At 42.0% G+C, this 26,649-nt stretch overlaps 1 protein-coding gene across 5 annotated transcripts in view; it reads left to right on the forward strand.

Moving 5' to 3' along the window:
• The window catches only part of Ltbp1 (latent transforming growth factor beta binding protein 1), a 373,313-nt gene that overhangs the window by 258,907 nt on the left and 87,757 nt on the right, over positions 1 to 26,649 (forward strand). For 3 of the 5 annotated variants that reach the window (XM_041631028.1, XM_041631030.1, XM_041631031.1), the window contains 8 exons: positions 1,996 to 2,223; positions 4,525 to 4,547; positions 6,865 to 6,964; positions 7,478 to 7,576; positions 15,180 to 15,305; positions 16,362 to 16,487; positions 17,606 to 17,728; positions 21,309 to 21,428. In XM_041631028.1, the coding sequence (XP_041486962.1) occupies positions 1,996 to 2,223; positions 4,525 to 4,547; positions 6,865 to 6,964; positions 7,478 to 7,576; positions 15,180 to 15,305; positions 16,362 to 16,487; positions 17,606 to 17,728; positions 21,309 to 21,428 (945 nt within the window). The remainder of the gene's footprint in view (positions 1 to 1,995; positions 2,224 to 4,524; positions 4,548 to 6,864; positions 6,965 to 7,477; positions 7,577 to 15,179; positions 15,306 to 16,361; positions 16,488 to 17,605; positions 17,729 to 21,308; positions 21,429 to 26,649) is intronic. The other 2 variants (XM_041631029.1, XM_041631032.1) reach the window with 1 other exon arrangement.

Below are 26,649 nucleotides of genomic sequence, written 5' to 3' on the forward strand. Positions count from 1 at the left end.
TGGTTTCACAATTACCTAGAGCTCTGAGAGGGTTAATTTCTCTACGTACTTTAGGTTTAAATCCATGAACTCTCAGGGAGCGTCAAAAGGAGTTCCATGGAGGAGAAAGAGACCTGACCTGCAAGCCCTGGGCATCATGTGGTCAAGGAGGGTGTGCGGTCTCTATTTCAGTGGCTTAATGTGGCTTCAAAACATGTCACTAAATTGCTTAGTTTAGAGGAACTTCCTATATAGGGAAGTGCATTAAATCTCTAGGGCCATGTAATGTCTTACAGTAGCAAATTACACAGCAGTAAACAGAATTAGATGTAAGCTTCAGTATATAGTTCACCTTTGGTTCTGGTTAGAATCTGTTGATGGTGAGTTAGTAGAATGGAAGGCTTTTAGGTCCCTCCCACAGGCTCTAGTACCCTGCTGCTCAGTCTTACACACGTATTCTTAAGAAAGCTTTGCTATTCATAAACCCATTTCCCTTTAAGTTCCATTTGGACAGCATTTCATCCTTATGCAAAGTGTAACCAGAATGGGGATTGTACACTGGGGCTACTTCCCAAAACACAGCAACTAATTTGAAAATGATATTAATGATACAATGTTCGTGCTTAAGTATGTTTTGGCCCTGTCATAATTTTAATTAAATATCTTTTTTCGGTAGAAAACTATGCTTTGTTCTGGAACTATTCATTTTTTAAGAATTCTCTGTCCTAGTAGGTTCCACAGTTAAGGGTCTGATCCCTAGAAAAACAGTATCTCAGTCTGCTTTGAAGGAATACTGTAGAGTTTCCTCCTTCTTAAGGAATCATTTTAGGCCCAGTACATTCAATTTCTTGTTCAGTGAAAGTGAGAAATGATTTATTTTACTTTCAATTTTAGAAGAAGAAACAGAAACTTGACCCTAAGCCCCCGTGTTTGCATTTGGTAATTTCCTTCCAACACCAACAGCCCAGGGATCATGCGGAGTTTGCCTCTACCATGCACCGCCAACCACCATTGTCTTTTTTCTCCACCCATGTTTAGAGAGTGTCGCTGGAGGCTTGCAAACCACACACCATACCCAGACTGCTTGGGGGGGGGGGCATTTTAAAAATGCTCTTTGCCTGGCGAGTGTGACAGTTACATGGTACAGAATGTCCCATTGTCCTCTGGGTAGTGAAACTGACCAGGTATCTGCTAGCTGTCATCCCTGCCTGTTCGTATAGAGAACAGCAGCTTCCTCTGGCATTTCCTTCCTGCTGTGGCTACTGTCTGCAGCCTCCCTACTTCTTGGATTTTTTTCTAACTAGCTGGAGGCCCTTTTAAAAAACCCACCCCTCTTTGCCCCTTCTACACCAGTACCCCCATTCCAGCTGCAGCACCCCATTCTGCCTGAGTCCTTGGGTTTGTCAACTGGAAATAATTCAGGAGGGTGTCAGTACCCCGTTTCCCTACATACAGTCCTTGTCATTTTCCTTAGATGTCCACTGAGCTCTCCGTTAATAACCAATGGAAGCACAAAACAGGAGGAAAGAAGAAAACCTGAATATTGTTGATATTATATATTCACATACTAGGCAGTTATCACCTGTACTTAAAATGACTATTAGTATATTACTTATCTTTTCATGTAACGCAGTTTGCATATACAATTTATTCTACATAGTGGCATATTGGCTACTAGCATATAAATATAATATATAAAATTCATGCTAAATATACATCCTATGTAATTTATATGTACTCACGTGCATTATATATACATATATATCCTAATCGAGTAGGATAAAGAATTCATAAGTAAATAAATGTTTAAAGTAAAAGTAGAATGTTTCCCCCTGTAAATACACAAGTTTATTGGGAATTTAAGCAATTTGCTTACATATTGTGCCTGTTTCTAAAGTTTTGAAATGTACCTATATTAGTGATGACTTATTGAGAGATATTCATCATGATATTTTCCTCTGTATAAGTTTTCACTGTTAGATTTTTAAAAGGAATATTTTCCCATCCCAAATCTAGCTGCTTTTAAGGAAATCTGTCCTGGTGGAATGGGTTATACGGTTTCTGGCGTTCATAGACGCAGGCCAGTCCATCAGCATATAGGTAAAGAAGCTGTGTTTGTCAAGCCAAAGAACACTCAACCTGTTGCTAAAAGTACTCATCCTCCACCTCTCCCAGCCAAGGAAGAGCCAGTGGAGGCCCTGAGCTCCTCGCGGGAACTTGGGCCAGGAGGGGCGGAACCTGAAGGTGAGCTTACACGCTGGATGTGGGTTCTAGATGCCCATCTCTGTATCTGTACTTTGGAGTCTGTTTTTACCCTTCTGGAGTATGGCTCTCAGCCTTAAAGTTGCTGGCATTTTCAAATGTGTAATTCTTTAATGGGCGAGGAAGCTGTATTGGGTGTTGTAAGATGTTTAGCTGTGTCAATGTCCTTTGAAAGTTACATGGTACTGTACTTCTGCTAACACATATGCGTGCGCATTACACACACACACACACACACACACACACACTGTTCTTAACACTAAAGTAGTGGCTGAACACTTCAAACATCCTTAGATACAGTGTGGACCACTGTTATGGTGTGTGTGCCTTGCAGGTAACAATATTCCATGTGAATTCCAGAACAATTTCTTGCATTTGGAAGGGCTTCAGTAGCTTAGTGTTTGCTCCTGGAGAGGGATTATCATCTTTAGGGAATAGTCCAGATTTATGTCTGTGTCCAGGGAGCCATTCATTGAATTCCGCTGCATAAAGTGGAACACAGGCTTAAAATTATCAAAGTATGGGCTGAGCTTTTGTGAAACGATGGTGTAGCTGTTCGTGAAATGGGGTAGCCGGCCAGTGGGATAAAGCCAGGGAGCAGGCAGGTAAGTAGGAGCCAGTCAGTCCAAGGCTCTGGGAGGGCCCTGGTGAAACCCTTTCATTTACCTTCCGAAAAATTCAAGACATAGACATGACTCCTTATGTGTCATAGAAAGAGTATAATGGGATCCATGGCCAAGGACAGAGAGTCTAAAGATCTCTAGTTTGGACAATCTCTGTTCATCCTTGGTGGATGAAGCAGTATTCCCAATATTCTGACTATTATGATTACCACAGAAAACCTCGCTCCTGGAAAAAGGAACAGTTTCAGGTCTGTAGGGAGTGTAGGTATTTGCTCTAAAAAAATAAAAATAAAAAAAGCTCTTGGCTTTTCCCATTGACACTTAGGTAAGCATTTGGGGTGCCTATTGTGGGTCCTGTGGGAATTTGGCATAACCTTCTTCCTTGGTGGCAGGGCTCTTGCTGGGCTCTGAGCCTGGTGCCTTCTGGCCCATTTCTTTCTGCTTTTTCACTCACCGTTCTGCAATTCTTCCTTGGGTAGGCAGAACAGGAAGGACCTCACCTAGTGTTTCTCTGGTCACCTAGGTCAGTGGTTCTTGACCTGTGGGTCGAGACCCCTTCGAGGGCCGAACTATCCTTTCACAGGGGTCACTAAAGAGCATCTTGCCTATCAGATTTTACATTATGATTCATAACAGTAGCAAAATTACGGTTATGAAGTAGCAATAATGATAATTTTATGGTGGGGGGGTCAGCACAACACAAGGTACTATATTGAAGGGTCACAGCATTAGGAAGGATGAGAACCACTGACCTAGGTTGTTGATCTTTTCTTTAGAAGAAGGAGATGGGCACAAGCGGGGTTCTGCCTTTAGAATTTCTTAACAATGGGTTTCATAGAATTGAAAGTCAGTTAGCATCCTCGCCATGGCAGAGCAGTGTCTTTCATTTATCTGGTAGCCTCAGTGTTTCTTAGAATTAATGCATTCGACCTCTTTGCTAATAGTTAAGGAGACATACTGACTCAGAAAATTCCAAGTAATAAGCAAAGTTGAGGACTAGTACTAAGAATTGCTTAATGAATTTCAAAATACAAAGACATCACCCCAGCACCACAGTGGAGTGATTGTGTAATACCTAAGTTGCTAATTATATTGATGCTAATTTGTAATTGTCTCTTATTGGCTTATGAGGTCTGGCTTTTGTTTGGTTTAGTTAGCATGTCTGCATGAAAATAATCAGAAGGCTTCATGAAAAACTGGTTTATATAAAAAAAAATGCAGTGCCCATTCTCATGTCTTAACAAAAAAAAATATATTCTCTTTTAACAATGACCTCAGATGGATTTCTGAACACTGGAGGCATTTGTTTTCTAAGACATGGGAAGTTCCCCAAACTCAAGATTAAGCATTAAGTAATGTTTCAGAAACTGTTTTTTTTTTTAACATTGAGGTTAATTTTCTTAATTTTGAATGAAAGACTTTGAACTTTTGCTCTTTGAACTTTGATAATTGAACAATGAAATAGCACAAGATGTGCCTCCTCACTCATGTGTAAAGTTCTCGCAAGTGGCAGATGATGACGGGAATTCCACTTCTGACTTAATTTGCTTTGTAATTGTTCGGGGGAGTTAATGGTTTTCTAATGTAGTTTGAAAATTGAAATATGATGAACAGATTGTGCTTGGCTCTGCTAATTCCCATCTCTCTTTTCTGGTTCTAGTGGTAACAGCACCTCCTGAGAAGGTAATTCATTCATTGTTGTTAAGTCTTCTCTTTTTGACTTCAAGACACTTTTTAGGGATATGTATGGGATTTTTTTTAAAAAAAATTGTACGTTCATATTATAGAACATTTACTGTAAGGAAACACATTCATTAATACAAGAATTTGTATGACAGGACTTTCTAAATGGGTGTTGCCATTCTCAACACTCAGAAAGTGATGGCTAGCGGGTTGCTGGGATTGGGTGGGGAATGCCATCTCTTGCCACAGATGCTAAATTCTGGAGAGAAGAAAAGGATGAGCAGAGTTCATGGGGTCAACTAGTTGCCCGGACTGACTGTGAAAGAAGGGTTCTTTTGTGTTCTCAGTAAACTTATAAAATTAAGTGAGACACTAATTAATGCAACTAAAATTCAACACAATCATTTGGATCAAATTAGGTCAAATTAGATTAAAAGCAGCACTTACCCTTGAAAGGGTAGGAATGGGAGATTGAATCAGAAAGAGATGTTGTTCTTATACAGTCTCAACTTCATTTGGCCATGTTCCTTGTACAGTTAAGACTATACATTTTAATTTAAAAACGGGCAGTTGGGAAGGGGGATGAGATCAGGGTCTGTTTAGGACTCATACTTTACAAAGGTCTCATGCTCTTTAAGATAGATGTGGGGGAAAGGAGGTTGGCCCAAGGGAGAGACATTTATGTGTGAAGCTTTAATTGACAGCGGCAAAAATTAGGGTTAGAAAGGGAACCTGGTCCTGCTTTGATGGGCTGGAAATACTAACTACACTTGTAATCAGTAGGGAAGTCACTGGAGAACTGAGTCCCCGCCTATTAAGTGAGACGTGGGATTGAAGTGAGACGTGGGATTGATTAGGAAGGCGACACCTAAGGTGGATGGGGAGATTCAGGAGTTAAGGCTGAATTGTGGGCTGCTCTTTGTTGCCATAAGCCCTGGGCTATGGAGGAGAAGACTCAGGGGCTGAGGGAGGTGTCTCTCACAAGTAACAGGAAGTCAGTCTGCCCCCATACAGAGAGGAGGGTCTGTTGGGGAATCTCAATGAGCAGTCAGTGTTTCCTGGACGGACAGATGTGCGGCAGGATTACATAAAGTAGAGCAAGTGTAGTTTCAGAGGCCGATTAGATAATACAGTAAGCTGAGCCTGAGACACGAGTCCAGAGGATAGCACTGTAGACTATGGAGAAGAAAAGGGCGGATCTCCACAAATAATACTGAACGTGGGCAGATTTAGGGGTGCGGAATGAAAGAGGAAGCCCTAAAGAGGGACTACATCTGGGTGGGATGGATTAATGATTAGCATTGACGGAAAGATGAAGTTAGCAGCGGAGGCCGGCTGATTTTTGTGGGGGAGGAGCCGGGAATGGGAGTACGAGGGATTTGTAGCATGTCTGCGGGAATCCATACTTAGTAAATTGGGTTTTGATGAAATCGTCTGTGAGGGTATCAACTGTGGAGGCATGAAAGGGAGTACTAAAGCGAGGAGATAGGTCAAGGGTGAAACTGAGGTCAGGAAGTGGGCTCTCTGCATAAGCCAGAGAGGAATGATGTTGGGTAACAGTGAGGAATTAACTTGATGAATGCATTTAATGAGGTATTGCTAGCTCCCTAGCCCCACGCTGGTATGAGCAAAGGTGCAAAACCTTATTTAACTCGACTCCCTGTCCCATTGGCATGAGCCCCTACAGAGCAATAGCTGAAAGCTAAGCCGTGATGATGGTTGGATTTTTTTTTTCTTTTCTGCTTGAGTTGGGAAGCTCCAGGTCCTCTAAGACTGCAGCTGCTATTGCTATGGTAGCCTACCACTGCTGAGAGAGAGCCGGGAGATGTTGCCTTATTAGGTATGGGGCTAAAGATGGTCACAGTGACTGCCTGGCTCACGGTACTGAAACTTAGTGGATTGTTCTTTATAACTCAAGTTGCTACATTCATCATTCATTCCATCTACAAAGTGTGGCTGTGGGGCAGGGGCACCTGTGAATAGCATGGATGTTTAGTCCCCAACTAGGGTTAGTATTGGCCCAGTTGGAGATTGAATGTGGAACTCTGAAACAAGGTCATTGCTTTCAAAGTTTGACCTGAAGTCCAAGGAAATGGACGAGAGCATATGTCTAGATAACACAGCTGCTAAAATAAGAATTTGACTTTCTAACAGCACAATTTTTTAAAGTCTCATACATAGGTGTGTATCCGATCCTATGATATTTTTACCTTTCTGAAAATATAATCAATTAAATCAATAACACTACATGAGAAAATAAAAGTAAATTGCTGCTTTATGTCTCCACCTCTTCTTTCTCTGAAAAACCACCATCCAGGAAATACCTTCACTGGATCAAGAGAAAACCAGACTTGAGCCTGGGCAACCCCAGCTCTCCCCAGGCATTTCAACTATTCATCTGCACCCACAGTTTCCAGGTAACCTGTGCTGATATGTCTTGTTTATAAGGATATTCTGAAAAAAAAAATCATTGGGATTTTTGGTGCGTGTGTCTTCGTGTTTAATGAGTCACCAGACTGTATCCTTGAATTTCATTGGGAAATGCCTAATTTCCTACAGTAACATGTACAATGTAGTACCTTCCTACCCTGGAGCGATGCTAGTGTGAGAAGAGGAACATATGTAGCGTACTCAGAACGTTCAGCCTCTCACTAGCTTCAGTGGTCAGGACCAGTGTACGTTGTGCGAAGATTCGAACTTTCTGTTTTTCCAATGGTCATGTTTTTTGAATTCTGAATTTTTCTCAGTTTTTTTTTTAAACTAAATAGTCCAACCAGAAGTATGACTTAATTCCATGAGCTTTCAGGATCATTATTAGCTCGTGAACAGAGCAACCATTTTATTTGGAGTAAGTGATGCTTTCACTTTGCCCAAGGATGTCAGTGTACATAACAAGGCTCAATTTTCCTACCTCCCCTCTCTTCCTGCAGTAGTGATTGAGAAGACATCACCCCCTGTGCCTGTAGAAGTGGCTCCTGAAGCTTCTACATCTAGTGCCAGCCAAGTGATTGCTCCTACTCAAGTAACAGGTCAGTGGAGTATTCGCTGTGTTCTACATCCTATGAAAATACATGTGTGGACTGCACTTATGTGCAAATATCAAATGCTTGGGATTGATCACCACTAGGTTAGTTATAACAGCCAATGTATTGGAAATGAGTATGCATAAATAAATCAGGGTACATATGCGATAGCATATTATACAGCTATTAATGTTTTTAAAGACTAAGGTTTTAAAGAAATATTTCCTTAATAATACTTATTAGGAAAAGTAGGATACAATGTCATTATGCCAATTTTATTTTTAAACATCTACAAATATGGAAAAAGAGACCAAAGAAATACATCCATGTTTACCAGTGATGAGGAACAGGGTCATGGGTGATATTTATGCTCTTAGATATGCTTTGGTATATTTTAAAAATTCTTATAACAAACATATTTCAATCCTTATTTTAAAAATCCTCCAGCAATGTATTGTTTTAGAAACAGATGAGAAAAATCTAAAATGATAATGTCCTTAATAATAGGATAGTAGGAAAATGTAGTAGGATCATCTATAAGAAATACCGAGAAGGATAAATAGAAGATTTCAGCATGATCTATAATAGAGAAAAGAGAAAGTAACCCAAACATCCAATTGTAGAGAATAAAATGCTAACTGACAAAGAAGAGAGTGGCAGGCCATGGACTCAACCATAAACTTCCAACTAGCTCAGTGATAGAATCAAGACACACTTGTACCCAAAGCCCTGGTCCTCCCTGGTGACTCTATGGCATCTCCTCTTGGATTTTGTTAATAGCAAGTGAAGTGCTATAGAAATGTGAGCAATTCTAAATACTTTTGGAGCTCCATAAGGAAGCCATTACAACTTAGAAAAGAAGAGGTTTGTAGGCAGGTGGACTGATATGAAATTACCCCTCCAAGAGGTACAGGTTCTTAGACATAGGTAGCCATGGTGAGACTTGGAAGTGGAGACCATCAGGAGAAGATGACACAATAACATCGTGATGGAGTCCAGAAGGGAGAGAGAGAGCCGTCAATACCACAGGGAAAACGGGGAGTTGCTGATGCTTAAGAATTTCCAGGGATGGTGGGCAACTTTCACGCCACATGACCTAACCTCGCCTCACTTTCATGCCAAGGCACACAGAGGCAGGCACTGTGTAGGATGTAAAGTTATCCTGGGGCTACAAATGGGGAGGGAGAGAAAGTGAGCATTGCAAGTTCACATATGAACTTATAAGCTCTCTTCACGGAGAGAGACTGCAAGATGGAGGAGGGCTGGGCTCCAGTGTGTGTGCGTGCATGCATGCGTGTGTGTGTGTGTGTGTGTGTGTGTGTGTGTTTGTGTGTGTGTGTAGAGAGAGAGAGAGAACTAGAGAGATATACAGATAACATATTATAAGACAGATAGATAGATATTACAAGATAGATAGATAGATAGATAGATTGATTGATTGATAGATGTGTTGATAGATAGACATGTTGATAGAAAGACAAAAATGATAGTTTTTAAATGGGCATGGTTGAAATTATTATTTAATATTGAGCCCATGTACATGTACATCTGCCCTGCTCATTTAAAGACATATAAGCATGTAATATACTATTTGGAGGAGCAAACACCTTCTAATTATTTACCTCTCTGTTATAAAATACAAGGTGACAATATAATTCCCAGATTTTCTGAGTAATTATTGAATTTCCATTTCCCAATGTGAAGGTAAATAGTTCTGAATTGGCATCTCTGGCATCGGTAGTCAAACCTCTTCCCATTAGTTTCACAAAATTTAATGACATTTCAGCTAGATAGATGCAGTTTCGTCATTAAATGGAACTATAGAAAGGATCCCGAATGCCTTTTCTTCAAATATTTATTTTATTTTCAATTATGAATACATAGACATACATACACATATGTATAGTAGTTGGGGGCAGGATCTGTGCATGTATGAGGGCAGAGTCTGCAGAGTCCACAGAAGTCCTGGAGCAGGTGGTTGTCAGTTGCCCGAACTGGGTGGCTCTGGAAGAGCGGTATGTGCAATTAACCGCCGAGCCATCTCTCTGGCCTTAATGGTCTCGCTTTCATCACTTAAATGCAAACATGTGAGCAACAACAAGTGGGAGTTTCTGGGCTTCAGCTGATTGGAAGAGAAACGGATGTAGCCCTGCTATACGAAGTCATCAGAAGACAGCTCAATTTAGTCTGGCAAATATTCAGGGCTGACATCTGCTATCAGATGTCTGAAGCGCAAGTATTTCCTTCCAGGAAACAAGGGACCCTGATTTTTTTTTTCCTTTCTATGGAACAGTTCTAAGTGTTTCCGTCTCCTCTAGTAAAATAACTTTTTGGAAGAATTCCTTCCTTAGGGAGAAAATTATAAATAGAGAGGCTTCTAATTGATGTATTTGCATCTTGAGAGCTGTTACGTAGCACGAGATCCAACAGTATGAGAAGGCCGTCTCCTGCCAAATTTCTTTTCCATCTAGACGTAAGCTTTTCTGGTGGTTAATTTGATGACCAAAGACATGAAATTAAGGAACCCTCACATCATCTATCACAGGAACGTCGTATCCTTTTTCTCCTTGGAAGTCTAGGCACAATCCATGTCAGGTCCTACCGCTCTTCTCTACCGTGGTTGAAGGAAGGGAGGGGCTAAAATAGACACAGTCAGTTCCACGTTGCCCGGTGATGATATCTCTGTGATTGTCAGATTGGAAAGGAGCCTTTTTGGGATCTAACCACACATCCTTGAACGTGGAGTAGTTATACAAGGAGCAGAGTATTTGCGGCAAGCATTGGTTTCTGCTCTGACCAGCCGATTTGGTGGCTTGCTACGTTATTGGCCTACCGTTTCCAAATCAATCATGCATTTCAGTATATAAATTCTTGATTTCGCACAGTGTCATAATAGTTGAAGGAGACATTGGAAAAAATCAAACCTTTATTTCTCTAGCAAATATTTACAAAGTGGAAACATCTGTTTCAATTGTTTTGGGACAATGTCTGCTCCTCCTGGGGCAGTTGGGAAGCCAGGGCATTTTAATAAACCTTTCCATGAGTTAATACTTGGTGTCTTGCTCCGGCTCTTCCTGTACTGTCTCCATTGTTCATGCGAACCAGCCAGGAATTGCTTGTCCTACCCCACAACTGCCTTGTGGAAACCTCCATAGTGACCATGGCCAGAGTGTTTTTAAAAACTATTTGTTAGTCTGATTTTTCCAGAACTCAGAGTTGACCCCTTTGAAAATATTTGTTCCCCAAAACATATTCCTGCTGCTATTACAGTCTCAAAAAACTATGCTGGTGAGAAATGTGCTGGTTATTTAAGTATAAAGCCTTCACCTTTTGCTTTTCCAGCTCCGTTGTCTGTGCACTGGATCCTTTGTTCTTCCATCCCTTTGAATAATCCCATAATGAATGACCTCAGGATCAGCACACTGGTTTTCACAACTAGCCCAAGGCTTCTTTTTTTTCACTGAGTTTTTGAAAATTAACACACTGAGCTGTTGAGTCTACCATTGGCCTTCTTGGTGAGAGGCAGCAAGCATTTTGGTTTTCCACTGACTTTTGCTCGTGGTTCTTTTCCCCCAAGTCCTCAGTGCATTTAGGAAAAAGGAGTAGAATAAGATTCTTGAGCTGGTGAGGGTGAAGTTATGTAGGAATGAGTTCACTCGCCTGCAGGTGAGCAACTCTTAGGAAAATGTAAAGCATCATGTCTTTGCCGCTAAACCCAGAAACATCAGAAATCTTTTCCTATTAAGACAGCATCCTCAGAACTCACCTTTCTGTGGCTGCGTATACTCTTAAGTGTATGAAAAACCTAACATGAAATGAGGGTAATGTGAGGAAGACATAATTTAAAAGCTTAAAAGCATACATGCATCTACACATTTACATGATTGCATGTGTGTATGTACAGACAGACAGACAGACACACACACACACACACACTGATATGTACACTCATGCTGGAAATCAAATCCAAACCCAGGGCCTTGCTCATACTAGGCAAGTACTAAGCTAAAATGCCCAGTGCTTAGCTTTCTGGGGTAGGGTCTCAGCATGTAGCTCAGGCTGACTTTGAACCTTCCGTTCTCCCATTACCATCTCACAAGTGCTGGAATTCTTGAAATGGAACTCCAATCCTAGCTGAGTCACGCTCGCTTTCAGAAAACACTGATTCTGACTATCTTTTTGTTGGTTGTTGGTAGAAAGCAGACAGGCTGTCTTGAAGGTGATTGAGGGTCTTTCTGTCTAGGAGGGTGGCATCATGCTAAGCAAATGAATGGACACAATCTTTGAGGACAAAACACTGGAAGTTATAACAGCTAATTACTGTAAAAATGGGATGACCAATGGAAGAAATTGTGTGTTGTAGGAGTGCTCCTCCCTCTTTCCCTCCCTTCCTTCTTCTTTTTCTTCCTCCCTCCTTCTCTTCTTCCCTCCCTCCTTCTCCCTCCCTCCCTCCTCTCTCCCTCCTTCCCTCCATTCTTCCCTCCCTCCTTCCTTAATGCATCTCCTAGTACCCTCTAGTGGTGTCAACATGGCGGTTCCACACATGTTTAGTGCCTTCCCGCCAGGATTAATGTTTTGGGCTGTGTCTCTGAATGCTTGAATAGAAAATAATCATCTCAAACTCCCCAAATGTTCTTCACCTGTGTAGTGTAGTAATAGGAGCGGCGGGGCTGTATCCCTGGCACCCAGCCGCCCGCATGGCTAGCTTATACCCTGAAATAATTACACAGAAACTGTATTCTCTTAAACACTGCCTGGCCCATTAGTTCCAGCCTCTTATTGGTTAGCTCTTACATACTGATCTAACTCATTTCTAATATTCTGTGTAGCACCACAAGCTGGCTTACCAGGAAGGATCTTAACCTGCGTCTGTCTGGAGTGGGAGAATCATGGCGACTGCCTGACTCAGCTTCTTTCTCCCAGAATTCTGTTCAGTCTACTTCGCCTACCTAATTTTCTGTCGTATCAGGGCCAAGCAGTTTTCTTTATTAATTAACCAATGAAAGCAACAGATAAGATACAAGACCCACCTCTATCAGTGTAGCTTCAGCCCTCTCCTCTAACTTAATGTGCCTGATTAAAGGGAAAGGCCACTACTGTTGCTCGTGTCATTGGTACAACCACCGAGTCAGAATTATTAACCATTTTTCATGCAGATGCTTAACAGGACACAACAGGCCAAGCATACGAGAAATAATTGGATGGAGTACATTGATGAACTGTGGTGCTGGAATGTATTGAGTTCTGTTCCAGAATCGTGTGCTTTTTGAATACTTTTATTCATGTGTGTAAAAATTCCAACCTATAATTGTGCCTGAAAAATAACAAATAAATATTTGCTAATCAAGAAACTGGGATGCCTTGGGGGGGTACTACAGCCATCAAACCTTCTGCATAAACCCTAACTTTATAGCCTTTTAGTTTGCTCTGAATCATTGTCCTAGTATGTTAATGATGATGAATTGATTTTACTATTGCAAATTTGGCCTTCCCTGTTTGAAGAGAATCAACAGAAAAATACTGTGTATATTAATATCAGTAATTAAAAAACCAAGAGCTCTAAATTCCAATCATTTCCAAAGGAGACATCTACTTGTAATGGATCAACAATAGCTGGAGTTGTATTACTTCTATTTTTTCTTACTCTGATAGTCACACAGCACAATTTTGACCTGAAATTTTGCGAACATAACACAGGGAAAATGTTGTCAACTTTTCCCTTCAGGGTTTTATAGCACATGGAAATGCCGTATTTATCTTATCTTAGATGTGTGGGTGTTTGTAGTAAGTCTTTCTCTATCCCACTAATCAGCTACCAAATAATGACACAGAGATGTCTTATTATTAATTATGAAAGCTCGGCCTAATGCTTAGCCTTGTTCCTAACTAGCTCTTACAACTTAAATTAACCTACTTATATTAAGCTACGCCCTGTCATGTGACATTGCTTCTCTTCTATCTTGCACCTCCTGTTTCCTCTTCATATCTCCTGTGCACCTAGATTCCTCCTCTTCTTTCTTTCTCCCCCCCCCACTCCCAGAAATCCCACCTACATCTCCAGTCTTGCTTGCTCTTTCCCATTAAGCTTGTTATGACTCCAATCCTAGCACTCTGTTTTCACAAATATCCCGCAACAAGTGTTTTTCCTGCATGTATATCTGTGTGCCATTTGAGTGCCTGGCATCTGTGGAGGCCAGAAGAGGGCGTCAGATTTCCTACAACTGGGTATTGCAGACCATAGGTGCTGAGAATCGAATCTGGTTCCCCCGGAAGAGCAGCCAGTGCTCCTATCCGCAGAGCCTCATCTCCAGCCCTATCCTTGTTAGGTTGTCGTATCACCTCATTGTGAGCAGTAGGAACACAATGATGGCTAACTTCCTGACCTGCACATTAAGTTACATGTGTTCCTTAGCTCTTGTTAGGATCATACTCTGCAGCTGGCACTCTGATGATTTCCAATTTGCACTTGTAAGGAAGTATGCTCTAGAAATGGCTGAGTAGCTTGTCCCAGGCTGCAGGACTCTAGATGACAGCAAAACATATACCTTTATCTGGCTGCAAGCCACCAAAGCCACTGGCATTGGCTATACTTATGACTCTCTGCCATTATAGCTTCCAGCAAGGCTCGTTGGAGCCAGAATGTCCTAGGTAGAACATTCATCTCAGAAAGGTGTTTTTTGTATCCTGCGTCCTTTGGGTAACTAAGCTCATTTTTATGCATTTCCAGAAATCTCCACCACCATGGTGTGATGCTGTGGTATGTGTGTGTGGTGTATTTGTCTGTGTGTGTGGTGTATTTGTCTGTATGTGTGGTGTGTGTGGTGCCTTTGTCTGTATGTGGTGGTGTGTGTGTGTGTGTGTGTGTGTGTGAGTGTACCTTATGTGGTGTATTTGTATGTGTGGTGTGTGTGTGTGTGTGTGGTGTATTTGTCTGTACATGGTGTGTGTAAAGTGTGAGAGAGAGTTGTGAGGATTTAGCAGTATTAATTTTACAGGTTTACTAGAAGCAGAAAATGTCATACACGCATCAGAAGGAAAACAAGGGAGGATGAGACAGATTTGGAGGATGGTTCTACTTTGCTAATGTAAAGCATGATCACCTTAAAACTGGAAGATATATATAGAAGCTGTAGGAATCTTCCTGGGTAGCAGAGGTGAAATTTTACAGCAGCCTGGCTTGACCATTTCTGGGGAACTCACGTTTGGACTGCTAAGGAATAGAACGTTCTCATGCATCTCTCATTAGCAGAGAGCGTGTGATGATTCAAATTCCCTCTCAGAAGAAGAAATAGAATTGAGAGGATCTCTTTGATAGGCCATGCAGAAAATTGCTTTGTGAAGGATTGATTTCCTTACAACCCTCTGCGTTCCTGCTTGAGTTCATCTTTGAACTTGATTCACTGGCGATGAGCAGTTAGCTTGGGCGGAACAAACTGATCAGCCACAGGTAGTTTCGTGGATTTCCAGTTAGATTCACAGCCCACTGTATTCTTCCAGACACGTGCCTGCAGTGTTTCACTCAGCTGCTTCTGAGACGCATAGCCCTGTTGCCTGGGGACAGTGAGATGCCTCCTGCTGTGTTTTTCACACTGCTTTGTTTCTTTCAAAGAGATCAACGAATGCACCGTGAACCCAGACATCTGTGGGGCAGGACACTGCATCAACCTGCCCGTGAGGTACACCTGCATCTGCTATGACGGCTACAGGTTCAGCGAGCAGCAGAGGAAATGCGTTGGTAAGAGATGTGTGGTCACTGAATGGGAAACAGAAATAGCATGTTCCTTACATGTAATCTTCTTGGGAAAACGTTCTTCTTTTAAATGAAATGAAGAAATAATTTGCCCAAACAACAGGTTTCTCTTTCTTCTGTGTTCAATGCCACTCCATTGCTACAGGTAGGACATTTGCATAAAGGTGGGCTGATTTACACAACCAAATCGAATATGAATTCCAGCAACAGCTACCGGCAATGGTGCCTTTAGCTCAAACAGATCAACACTGATACATGCTGCCCATACAAAATCTGCTTTCCCATAGGGGCTTCTAAATTCTGAACCTCTTCATGCTAGCATGAAGAATGATTTTCTAGGTGAGGGAACTTTATGTTTCAGGAGGCGGGGGAGCTATTCCAGAGACGCTATAGGATTTAGGAAATAATTATAGTAAGTCAACTCTAAATTTAAGTCCTTTTAAAAGGAAAATCTACTAAGTTTGACGACACGGGGAAAAATAAATAAAGCAACAAGAACACGCACCCAGTACTTCTTTACCGTGTGTGCCTTTCATGTGGGCAGGTGAAAGAGACACTTACAGCTGATTGCTTTCTCATGGACCTGCCATGTATGGCCCCCTCTAGAACCTAAAGTCCTAAGTAGGAAAGGTAATAGAGATGACCGTGCCCCAGCACGGCTCTGAGTGCATTGCAGGTGAGATCATTCCTGACTGTCCTGACGAAGGTCAGTTCCAGTGCTTCGGTGACACTACCTGCCAGAGTCGCCTTCTCTATTGAGCTGGCATCTATATTTTTTGAAATGTTCGTGTTATGTTTTATGGGTTTTTTTTTATTGTTTTAAGTTTTACCCTTTGAAACATACATATTTCCTACTAACACTCCTTCTAGTATTTGGAGAGGGAGGTCATTTCTCCCCTTGCTGTTCTTGTTGCTTACAAAGATCTCTCTGATCCCAAGGGAGTAGCGCTGGTATTTGGTGTTTTACAGAACAGGGAAAAACTGAGTTTTTGCTACACGGCTGCACAGCCCTAATCTTCCCCATTGTGCTCTTGTTAACAGACATTGATGAATGTGCTCAGGTCCAGCACCTCTGCTCCCAGGGTCGCTGTGAGAACACAGAGGGAAGTTTCCTGTGTATTTGCCCAGCAGGGTTTATGGCCAGTGAGGAGGGCACTAGCTGTGTAGGTAATGACAGTCTTCTTCCTGATGTTGGATGGGGAGGGGTGGGGGGGGTGGGCCAGTTCAGTGCTTATACAAATAATCCAACATTCTCTTATTAAACAATTGCTGTGGTGGGGTAGCAGTCTGCTTGGTGCTGGGGGCAGCACTTTGGAAGGGAGAATATCAAAGGTGTGCAATGAAAAGAGGTTGTTTTGGGGTTCCCCACTGCCACCGCGTGCATCAAACAGTGCGGCTTGAGAGCATGCTGAAGACAAGAAAAAGATGATCGTACAGTCCAGACATTTCCTTCTCATATCTAAGTCAAGCGAGGAGAGGTAGAAAGTGGTATCTTTGCAAAATAAAATGGGTACGGTTTGGAAATCATTATGGAGAGTTCTCAAAAAAAAAAAAAAAAAGCAAAAACAAAAAACAAAATAAAAACCAAACCCAAACAGAAAAACCTACAAACAGAAGACCCTACGATCCTGACCTAACATTTCTTGACATATACCCCCAAAGACTTTATATCCTGCACATACCCACTTACACCCTTTACTGTGTTATTTATAGTACCCAGGATAGGAAACCAGCCTAGATATCTATCAATAGATGAATGGATAATGAAAATGTGATTTTATATATATGTATATATATTTGTCACATATATATTGTTTTTTCAGCTCTAATGAAAAGTGAGATTATTAAATTTTCTGGAAAATATTGAGTTAACCTAGACTCACAAAACTAAACACTGCATGTTCCTATTTATACACAACTACACAGCTCCCAGCTTTGTATGTATGTATGTGTGTTTGTGTGCAGAGTGTGGTTGGAGGCCAGGAATTCTGAAGGGAGCATGTGACAGGGGATATGGAAGTTTACAAAGAAAGGGGGCTGGGGAGTATAGAAAATGTGTGACATCAAGGCAGAAAGGGAACATTGGGAGAAGAAGGACATAGGCAGAGAAGCAGCAGGAGCGGGAGGAGGGGAGCAGGTTGGAGGGGGAGAAATGAAAACAAAAGCTAGGCGTATTTGTAAAGGCCATAAAAGAAATCTGTTACTTTGTATGTATGCTAGTTATACACTAAAGAAAAAGCATAAATAAAAATAAATGATTAAACCCAGACAATCTTTTGACACAGATGTGGATGAATGTCTGAGGCTCGATGTGTGTAGGGAGGGTCGCTGTATCAACACCGTCGGGGCCTTCCGGTGCGAATACTGTGACAGTGGGTACCGTATGACGCGGCGGGGACACTGCGAGGGTAAGTGTGCTCGTGAGACTGCGTGTCACAGGACTGGGAGACGCGGAGTGGGCCCAGATCCGGGGCTTGCAGGCAGTTACAGTGGTTCTTACTGTTCTCCTCCATTCTGTCGGGGACCCCGTGAGGCCCAGGTCCCCTACTCACTGCTCAGTGTCTCTTTCCCTGCCCACAGCTTCTGTGTGACTTCCATGGCTCTGTCTGCCTTATTTTCTATCTTGATATTCTCATTATTTCTCCTGCTGGTATCTGTCTTTCCTGGTGTTTGGAGTTGAGAGCACAGTTAATTGCTGATTATTCTGGCACGAGGCCAGACTTAATTACAACGTCTGGCTGCTCACCCAACTATAAATATGGTGCAGGTGTAAGCTGGGCTTATTTTTCATTTTTGCTCTTCCCATTTGGTTGCATTCCTTTGTCTTAACTGCCTTCTTCTCCGTGTATTCTGGAACATTCTCACAGACGGTTTGAAGAGCTGTCCAACCAATTTGGAGTCAGGGTCTAACAATGCGAGATAGCATTTCTTCATTCCATTTACGGAGATTGTGCTCATTAGCAAAATGTTGTGGAAACTGTGTATAGCATGCGCAGAATTACGTTCTAATTGCTATTTCTATTGATGCAGATATTCACTTCACACCAGTTCTTTTTGAAACCTCCATAGTTCTGTAGGGTTTTTTTGTTTTGTTTTGTTTTTGGTAATTATTTTCCCCAGAGAAAGAAAGTAACTTCAGCTGCAGTCTTGGCCTGGACCCACAAGAGTGAAGACAGGGTCCCTGACCTGCTGCTTTAAGGCTTTAGACTTAGAGGTGGTGTTGGGTCCTGGCACTCCCTGTCTGGTTGCCTGCAGCTGTCTGAAGCTCTGCAGCTTGTCTGCTGTGGGCAGGCTTCTAGAGCTAGGGAGGGACAGGTTCAGTGGGCCAGTTTTCTCTCCGCTGTCCCTTGGCTTCTGCGCGTTGGTTCCCTTCACACTCAGATGACCTAGGCCTGGAATGAGAGCTAATTAGACATTTCTTGGCAGCGCATACCTGCCTGTCCTGTTGGCCTCTTGCCTCAGCCCCTTGGGTTCTAATTCTAGAGACAAGTGGGAGTGGCGTGTGTTCCTGGATGTCTGATCAGTTTGGACCAGAGCACAGCCGTGCTCTGATCAATGGCCTGGTGCCATTGGACAAGCACCAGAGTGACCCCATTGTCCTCTTCCAGGGAACCCTCCCTCTGCAGCAGAGAGGGTAAGAAGAGAAGAGTGTGGATAGGGATCAGCCGACAACGGTCATTTGTCCTAACTGTCCAGTGTAAATCTTAGTTCATTGCCTGTAACAGAAGAGCCATGAAATCAATTGGTAGGGTCACTGTGTATAGAAATGTGTGTGGCTGAAGCCTGTATGACACCTGCCATCTTCTACTTTTCAGATTTAAGTTTCTCGAAGCCTTCTTCCACGACTCTTTCTTCTTGCCTAAGTCTTCTCAGTGCCTCTATAGTTATTGGCCCGGGCACAAATAGTGCTAAAATATGGAGATGAATTTATTTGATGAATATTCATATGCCAAAAAATCAAACACTAAACCTAACTGTGTTTTGTATACAGTCCCAAAGTAGAGAGAGGATATGTAGAAAATGACAGAAAGGAATGGTATAGAAAATTTAAAATCCTGTCATTTATAGCCGATAGAGTATTCGGGGATAATCTATGGGAGTTATCTAACGCGTGTTACTGTGTCCCCGGAGTTCCCTGGGTGTACATCATCATATCACCTCAAAATGGCTTGAAAAGAAAAAGAGGACAAATAATGGGGCTGTTTTCTAATTCTGTGGTGGACCAGAACCAAACTGTCCCCAGATCCCTGGCTCCCTGAAGCCTGTCTCGGATGTCACGGAGTAGGCTGCTCAAAAAGAGCTGTGTCTCCAAGGAGCCTAGCATCATTTTCAGACACTATTTCATTCACTCTTACTTTGTCACATTCAAAGGTCACAGGGCAGGTGGCCCCAGATTTGGAGATGACAAGCAGGAAGTGTTGCAGCAGAACCACAGGTGCCGCCTTAGGTTGCGCAACCCAGATCCAGCTGTGTGCAGGGCCAGGCAAAGGCCAGTTTCTGGTTCGGCCGTTGGATTCCTATTGTAAAAAGGAAAAGATGCACATCCAGGGATGCTGGAAAGTGAAACTGGACCAAAAAGGAGAAACAGAGACAGAAAAAAGGAGAAATAGAGATAGACAGACAGACAGAAAGAGAAGAGAGACAGAGAGAGAGAGAGAGAGAGAGAGAGAGAGAGAGAGAGAGAGCATCCCTGTGTGTCATGCTTACCAGCAATAATTTTTCACTGATGGATAAAGAGTTGCAACAATGACCCGGTATGCCCATGATCCTGAGCTATCTTGGCATCTTCTCACAAAAGTATCTCTCTCAAAGTGGTTTTAAAGGTATCTTAAAGGAGGACATAAAATACCTGTGGTTATTTGATTAGTGAGCCAATTCTGTTTATGTTTACTTTCACGTACTGGCTTGCATCCCCAAAGTGTGTTTACATAGATGTGTTTTGAGGTACTCTGCCCCATAGCTTTCCTATTGGGAAATAGACGTTAATTGTACTTCTCTAAATACAAAATTCTCCTCTAGGAATATAGACTTCTATTAGCTGGAGATAGTGGTCCCAGACTGGCGCCATTTCAAACTGGAACTCCCTCTTTCGCCTTTGTTAGCATCCTGAAAAGAAGACAGCATGCTTAGGACTAACAGGATGGCTAAGGGGATAAAGATGTTTGCTGCCAAGTTCAGGCCCACAGGGCCCATGTGGTGGAAGGAGAGAACCAATTCCCACAGATTGTCCTCTCACCTCCACATGTGTGCTGTGGTGTGTGCATTGCAGCATGCACGCAAACACACACACACACACACACACGTGCGCACACACACAAGTGCACACACATACACACTGGCAAAGTCCCAACCATATCTAAAGTGGCTTTTCATTTGAAAAGAGTTATAATTAATAACATCCCTTAGCAGCAGATGGTAAAAGTGGCATCATTAGTGGAGAATATTTATAGATGGTCATATAACCTTTCCTGGAAAATTTTTGAAGTATCTGATGAATTCATTCTCTGGGCCTCATTCTTTTTCTGCCTCTAAGGAATTCATATAAAATGAAAGATTTGAAATGACTCAAGCCCAGAATGTCCTCTGATCCATAAAAGCAAAGTAAAGGGTTCGCTAGAGACTCTGTATCTATGGAGAACGCCTCTACCAGGTGGACATGTGACTTCCTCAAGCTCCTCCTCAGTTCTTGTTTCTTTCTGGCAAGCAGTGCTAACATTGGAAATATATGGTCCACAGTGTGGCCTCAGAGGCCCCACTGCCTCCTAGGGTGGAGAAGACCCCCCTTCCAATGGATATAAATACAACCCTGCTCTATCTATTTGTGTTCCAGTTGGATATTCGCTGCTTGACCCAGTGCATCCCCCCAGGCGTCCACAGTTATCTTCTTCCCTGAAATACAAGATTACTCTTTCTCACTCCTGTGATGAAATTCAGAGTTTGTTTGGCCTTCTGATAAAACATTCACAACCTCACTTCCTAATTTTTCAGATGTTGATGAGTGTCTGACGCCAAGCACTTGTCCCGATGAACAGTGTGTGAATTCCCCAGGCTCTTACCAGTGTATCCCCTGCACGGAAGGTTTTCGAGGCTGGAATGGACAATGTCTTGGTAGGTACCACCACACTCCCATTGAGCCTTTTGTTCCTTTGGGGGGAAAAATTAAATATATGAAATTCACGTCATCCTCGGGAAAGTTTTTAATCGTGGAGAACGTAAGAAAATGAGTTGGCCCAGAGGACACAAAATTCCAAAAGGGACAAGTAGTTCTGATTGACCCAAAGTGTCCCTAGTAAGATTTTTAAATAAAGTCAAACATTCGAGAAAAGAAAGTTGGGAGAGCAAAAGGCTTAAAAAGAGAGAGAGAAGTGTATGCCCATAATCCCGGCTACTTGGGTGTCCGAAGCAGAGGGATTGCAGGTAGACTGTGAGATTTCTCTCAGAATAGAAGTGACTGGGCATGGAGCTCAGTGGTACAGCTCTTGCCTAGCTTGTGTAAATCCCCATGTTCAATCCCTAAGGGCACTGCACATACATGACACACATACATGCAGGCCAACCACTCACATGCACAAAATAAAATAAAAATGAATCTTTACAAAGAATTCCATTTAAAAATTAAAAAAGATGGCTATGTCTATTCAAGGAAATGAGATCGACGAATATGGCCTAAAGGAACTTTTTTATTTTACCTGCTAACTAAAAAGTAATTTAAAAAATGAAATCTATTTCAGTCCTAATAGTCCTGAGGATTTGTTTTGTACTTTGGGGATTGTTTGTAATCTGAGTAAATGCTGGACTTGCTGAGGTCATTCATGGTATAATCTGATGCTACCTAGCAACTCAGCCCTTTGGTTTATGAAACAGAACAGAAAATTATGTCAAAAAAGGTAAAACGTTAGGAGGAAGCATCTGGGCTAGGGCTGTCTTTTTCCTACTGTTTGGCTCAAGGTGTATAGTTCTCCGTGCTTTATCATCTCTTGTCCACATCAGACACCCCTGGGGTGCATGCTCTACCTAGCACATCATTTCTTGGCATCTTTTGTCAGCTCCTCTTAGCTGTTCTGTATCCATAGTCACTTCTCAAGCTATAGCTTTCAGCTCTTTCCCAGAGGCCCCTTTCATCACTGGATACTGCACTCCTTGGACCTGTCATTCAACCTGCCCTTGTTGCCAACCTGGTCCTGTCTTCAATGACTGTTCCGTCACTCTGGGTGGTAGCCAGTTCCGGCTGGCTGTTTAAACCAAGACCTGTTACAAGGGAAGACAGCCTGGCAGGTCATCAATTTATAGACTTCGCTTATGGATAGTCTGATGAGAGCCGTTTCCTAAGGACAATCAATAATTAATCTTGACAGTTAATTATTGATAGGTACAGTCAGTATCTCTGAAGTTAGGTGTGAGTTGGGCCATGTGACCTCCTTGAAAGTTTAGTTTCATTATTTATAATCTACCAAAGAAGGACTGAAACCTCTTTGTATGACTATTATCAGAATTAAATAAACATTATGAAACATGTATTCTGACATATAACTGAGTCCAATAAACATAGCTCCACAACCATATTGTCTCTTTGTTACCATTATCCTGAAATACAAACATAGCAGTAGTACTATGTTAAAAAAAATTGCTATGTCGCATGTTCTATATGACTATGCACTCTTTGGCTCTCTTCACACCCACAGCGTGTAGTTTTTTACTCTGCCTCTGCTATAGGAACTTTCTAATATCAACTAATTTTGTAGTTTCATTTTAGCTTTTTAGCATTTTTATATAGATGGGATATATGTCTTAGAGGTTAGGGTATTTCTGTGGGGGTCATTAATGATTTCTAATAACCATTAGGCTTTGTGATGGATTGGACATTTATTTATTTATTTTAAGACAGGGTTTTTCTGTAGCTTTGGAGTCTGTCCTGGAACTAGCTCGTGTAGACCAGATTGGCCTCGAGCTCACAGAGATCCGCCTGCCTCTGCTGGGATTAAAGGCGTGCGCCACCACTACACGGTTGGATTGGAGTTTTATACTTGTGCTACCGTTTCCTATCTCCACCCTTCATTCTGTTTGCTCTACCAATTGGATGTGTGCAGCTGACCCTTCATTTTACTGTCTTGCTTTGTACTTGAGTCTGTGACGAAGCATGTGACTTGGGAACATGAGATTTTGGAGTTTTATTAGAGGATTATTTCTTCGTTAATTTCTTCGCGGTAACAGCCTGGCTTCCAGGGAAGTCTTCTCACTGGGGTTGTGTCCAGGCATTTGAATAACTCAGTGTCCACAGTCTCGACCAGGCTGAGAGCCATGGTGGGGTAAACATGGAGAGCGTGTTGTTTACAGCTTGTGTTCAGAATTCGTGTCTCAGAGATAATGTTTGTGGAATCTGTGAACGTTTCTAGACAGCTCTGAAACTGGAGACTTGGTAGCACAGAAACCTTCTTGTTTAATCTGGTAGATGAGCATGTCGTATAGAAGACGCAAGCCCAGTCTTCTGCCTCAGTCACTGTATGGCAAAGGAGTCCTCTGATCTGTCTTTGCTGGGCTCTTGACTGTGTAGACACTGGATGCGAGAGAGGACTCAAAAGTGTGGAAACAACAAAGTTCCTCACTCTGCATTATTTTGTTTATTACACAAAGGGGTGGGTTTCCTGACAGCATCTAGGTGCATGAGTGTGGGAGTGTCATATATCAATCTGTTGATTTCATTGGTTAAGTAATAAACAAGCTGCTTGGCCTCATAGCTTAGAACATAGGTGGGCGGAGTAAACAGAATAGAATGCTGGGAGAAAGAAGCTGAGTCAAGGAGTCGCCATGATTCTCCCACTCCAGACAGACACAGGTTAAGATCTTCTCTGGTAAGACACTTCGTGGGCTACAGGAGATTATTAGAAATGGGCTAGTCCAGGTGCGAGAGTTAGCCTAGAAGAGGCTAGATAGAAATGGGCCAAGCAGTGTTTAAAAGAATACAGTTTCTGTGTAATTATTTCGGGTAAAGCTAGCTGGGTGGCGGAATGCAGCCCGGCCGCTCTTTCATACTACACATGAGGTCAGGAGACTTTATTCATATTGTTTCCCTGCACCACGGCTGCTCCCATGCTTAGTTCTTTCTCATTGACTCCTGTCTCCCTAAGTGGTCCTCAGTTCTGCTTTCCTAGCGTATATATTCATTTAATCCCCCCAACTGCCTTGTCCTCTTAAGATTTCTTTTTCCCCCTCTCATGGTTCCCTTACACACACACACACACACACACACACACACACACACACACACACACGTCACATATATGTCTTTTTTGAGTCTGGATTATTTTTGCTTAGCAAATGATCTCTGGCTCCACTATTTTCCCACAAATATGATTCTATTTTTCTTTGTGGCTGAATAAAATACCATATGTATATGGCCACACTTGTCCATTAACTTGTTACACACCTAGATAAGCTGCAGTTTCCAGCTATTGGGAATAGTGCAACAGAAGACATGGACGAGCAGTACCTCTATCTGTTCTAGGCTGCTTTGGAAGTATACACAGGGTTGGTGTATCTGGGCCTTATGGTGATTCTGATTTTGGTTTCTCGAAGAGTCTTCCTACTGATTTCCACAGAGGCTGTACAGTTGGCATTCTTACCAGCTATGTGTGAGAGGTTTCCTCACCTCTTCACCAGTGTTGATTGCCATTTCTTTTCTGGGTAGCTGGTGAGATGGGATCTCTAGGCAGTTCATTGTGCCATTCATTGGTTAGATGGCTTGTGTTTTATTGTTTAATTTTTATAATTCTTTATATATTCTAGGAATCAAGGTCATGTCTGATATATGGTTGGCAAAGATTTTTTTCTCAGACTTCTGTAGGTTGTCTATCTTTCTGATTATTTCTTTTGCTATGCTTAATCCTTATCATTCCGTGGAACACGCTTGTCAATTCTTAGGGTTGTTTCCTGTGCTTTTGGGGGCCTATTCAGGAAACTCTTGGCTATTTTTATGTCTTGAAATGTTTTTCCTATGCTTTCTCCTGGCACTTTCAGTGTCAGGTCGTTCTTACATGAAAGTGTTTGATCTATTTTTAATCGGGTAAGGATCTAGTTTCCTTCTTTGACTTGCAGATATCAAGTTTTTCTAGCACTCTTAAGGCGGTCCTCGTCTCCAATTTTTTTTGGGGGGGCACCTTTGTCAAAATTTAGGTAGATGTGTTTGCACGGGTTATTTCAATGCTCTCTAATCTGGTCCATTGGTCTATTTATATCTGTGTGCTAGTACTGGTTTTATTACTTTGGCTCTGTAGTATAATTCGAGATCCGATATTGTTGGTAGATACGGCATTGCTCTTTCTGCTTAGGATTCATTACATGGTTATCTGTGGGCTCTTGCACTTCTATATGAATTTTAGAATTTATTTTTAGTTCTGAAAAAAAAACATATACTAGGGATTTTGATGGGCGTGCATTGAATACACAGTTTGCTGTTAGCAGTCTGAATGCTATCACAGTGTTAATCCTGCCAATCCATGAGCATGGGACGTCTTTTCATCTTTTTCAGTCTTCTTCCATTTTTTCTTTAGTGTTCCAGTATTTTCAATGTAGGATTACTTCACCTCCTTGGGAAAAACAATTCTATTTTTGGACACAGAAACCACAGCTGTATGACAAGAATACAGCTGTTGGAGAACTTTGACTTGATTTTTCTCACTCGGTCTTCTTAGCAGTCAGCCTGTGGGATAAATGCAAAAATTGATTCTTGGACAGATTAATCAATTAACTAACTAATTTACTGGAAGCCACATGTGGTAAGTAACAGAATGAAAACAAAATCCCAGGTCTTTGATCTACAAATCCAGTGTTTCCATTTGTATAAAATGGGTGCCTCTTCGATACATAGAAGAAAATTAATGAACAAAGCGATATAAAAGAAACAATAAGGGAATTAAATTTTTCATAGGAATGAGAAAATTCTATGGGCTGGAGTCAGCCTTTGTAAACAATGCTAGCTATGGTTGGGGGTTCTGGAATTAGAGATGGTAGCTCTGCAACATCTTTAACTATAGTAGCATTTTCCCGAAGGTAGTCTTTCTTTGGAAAGTAAAATAGGAAGCCTGGGACTAGATGCAGTTTGGGATTGATTTTCTGAGGTCATCCTTGGCTGATGCTGTAGGATGTAGAGAGTCTTGGCTCCTTCCAAGCTCTGAAAAAAAACAGTGGTTCTCTGCTGATTGTGTAGTGGGATTTTGTCAGCAACTTGCCATTTCATAGTTTTAACTTCATCAGGATTGACAGGAGGCCTAAGATCCTGGGATTTACTGCACCTTCATACAGCTGAGATGGTCTCACCATGTTGGCACAACCC

The sequence above is a fragment of the Microtus oregoni genome, unplaced genomic scaffold, assembly GCF_018167655.1.
Source record: "Microtus oregoni isolate MIOR12 unplaced genomic scaffold, Mior012 000036F_ref0000092, whole genome shotgun sequence".
NCBI classification, from domain to species: domain Eukaryota; kingdom Metazoa; phylum Chordata; class Mammalia; order Rodentia; family Cricetidae; genus Microtus; species Microtus oregoni.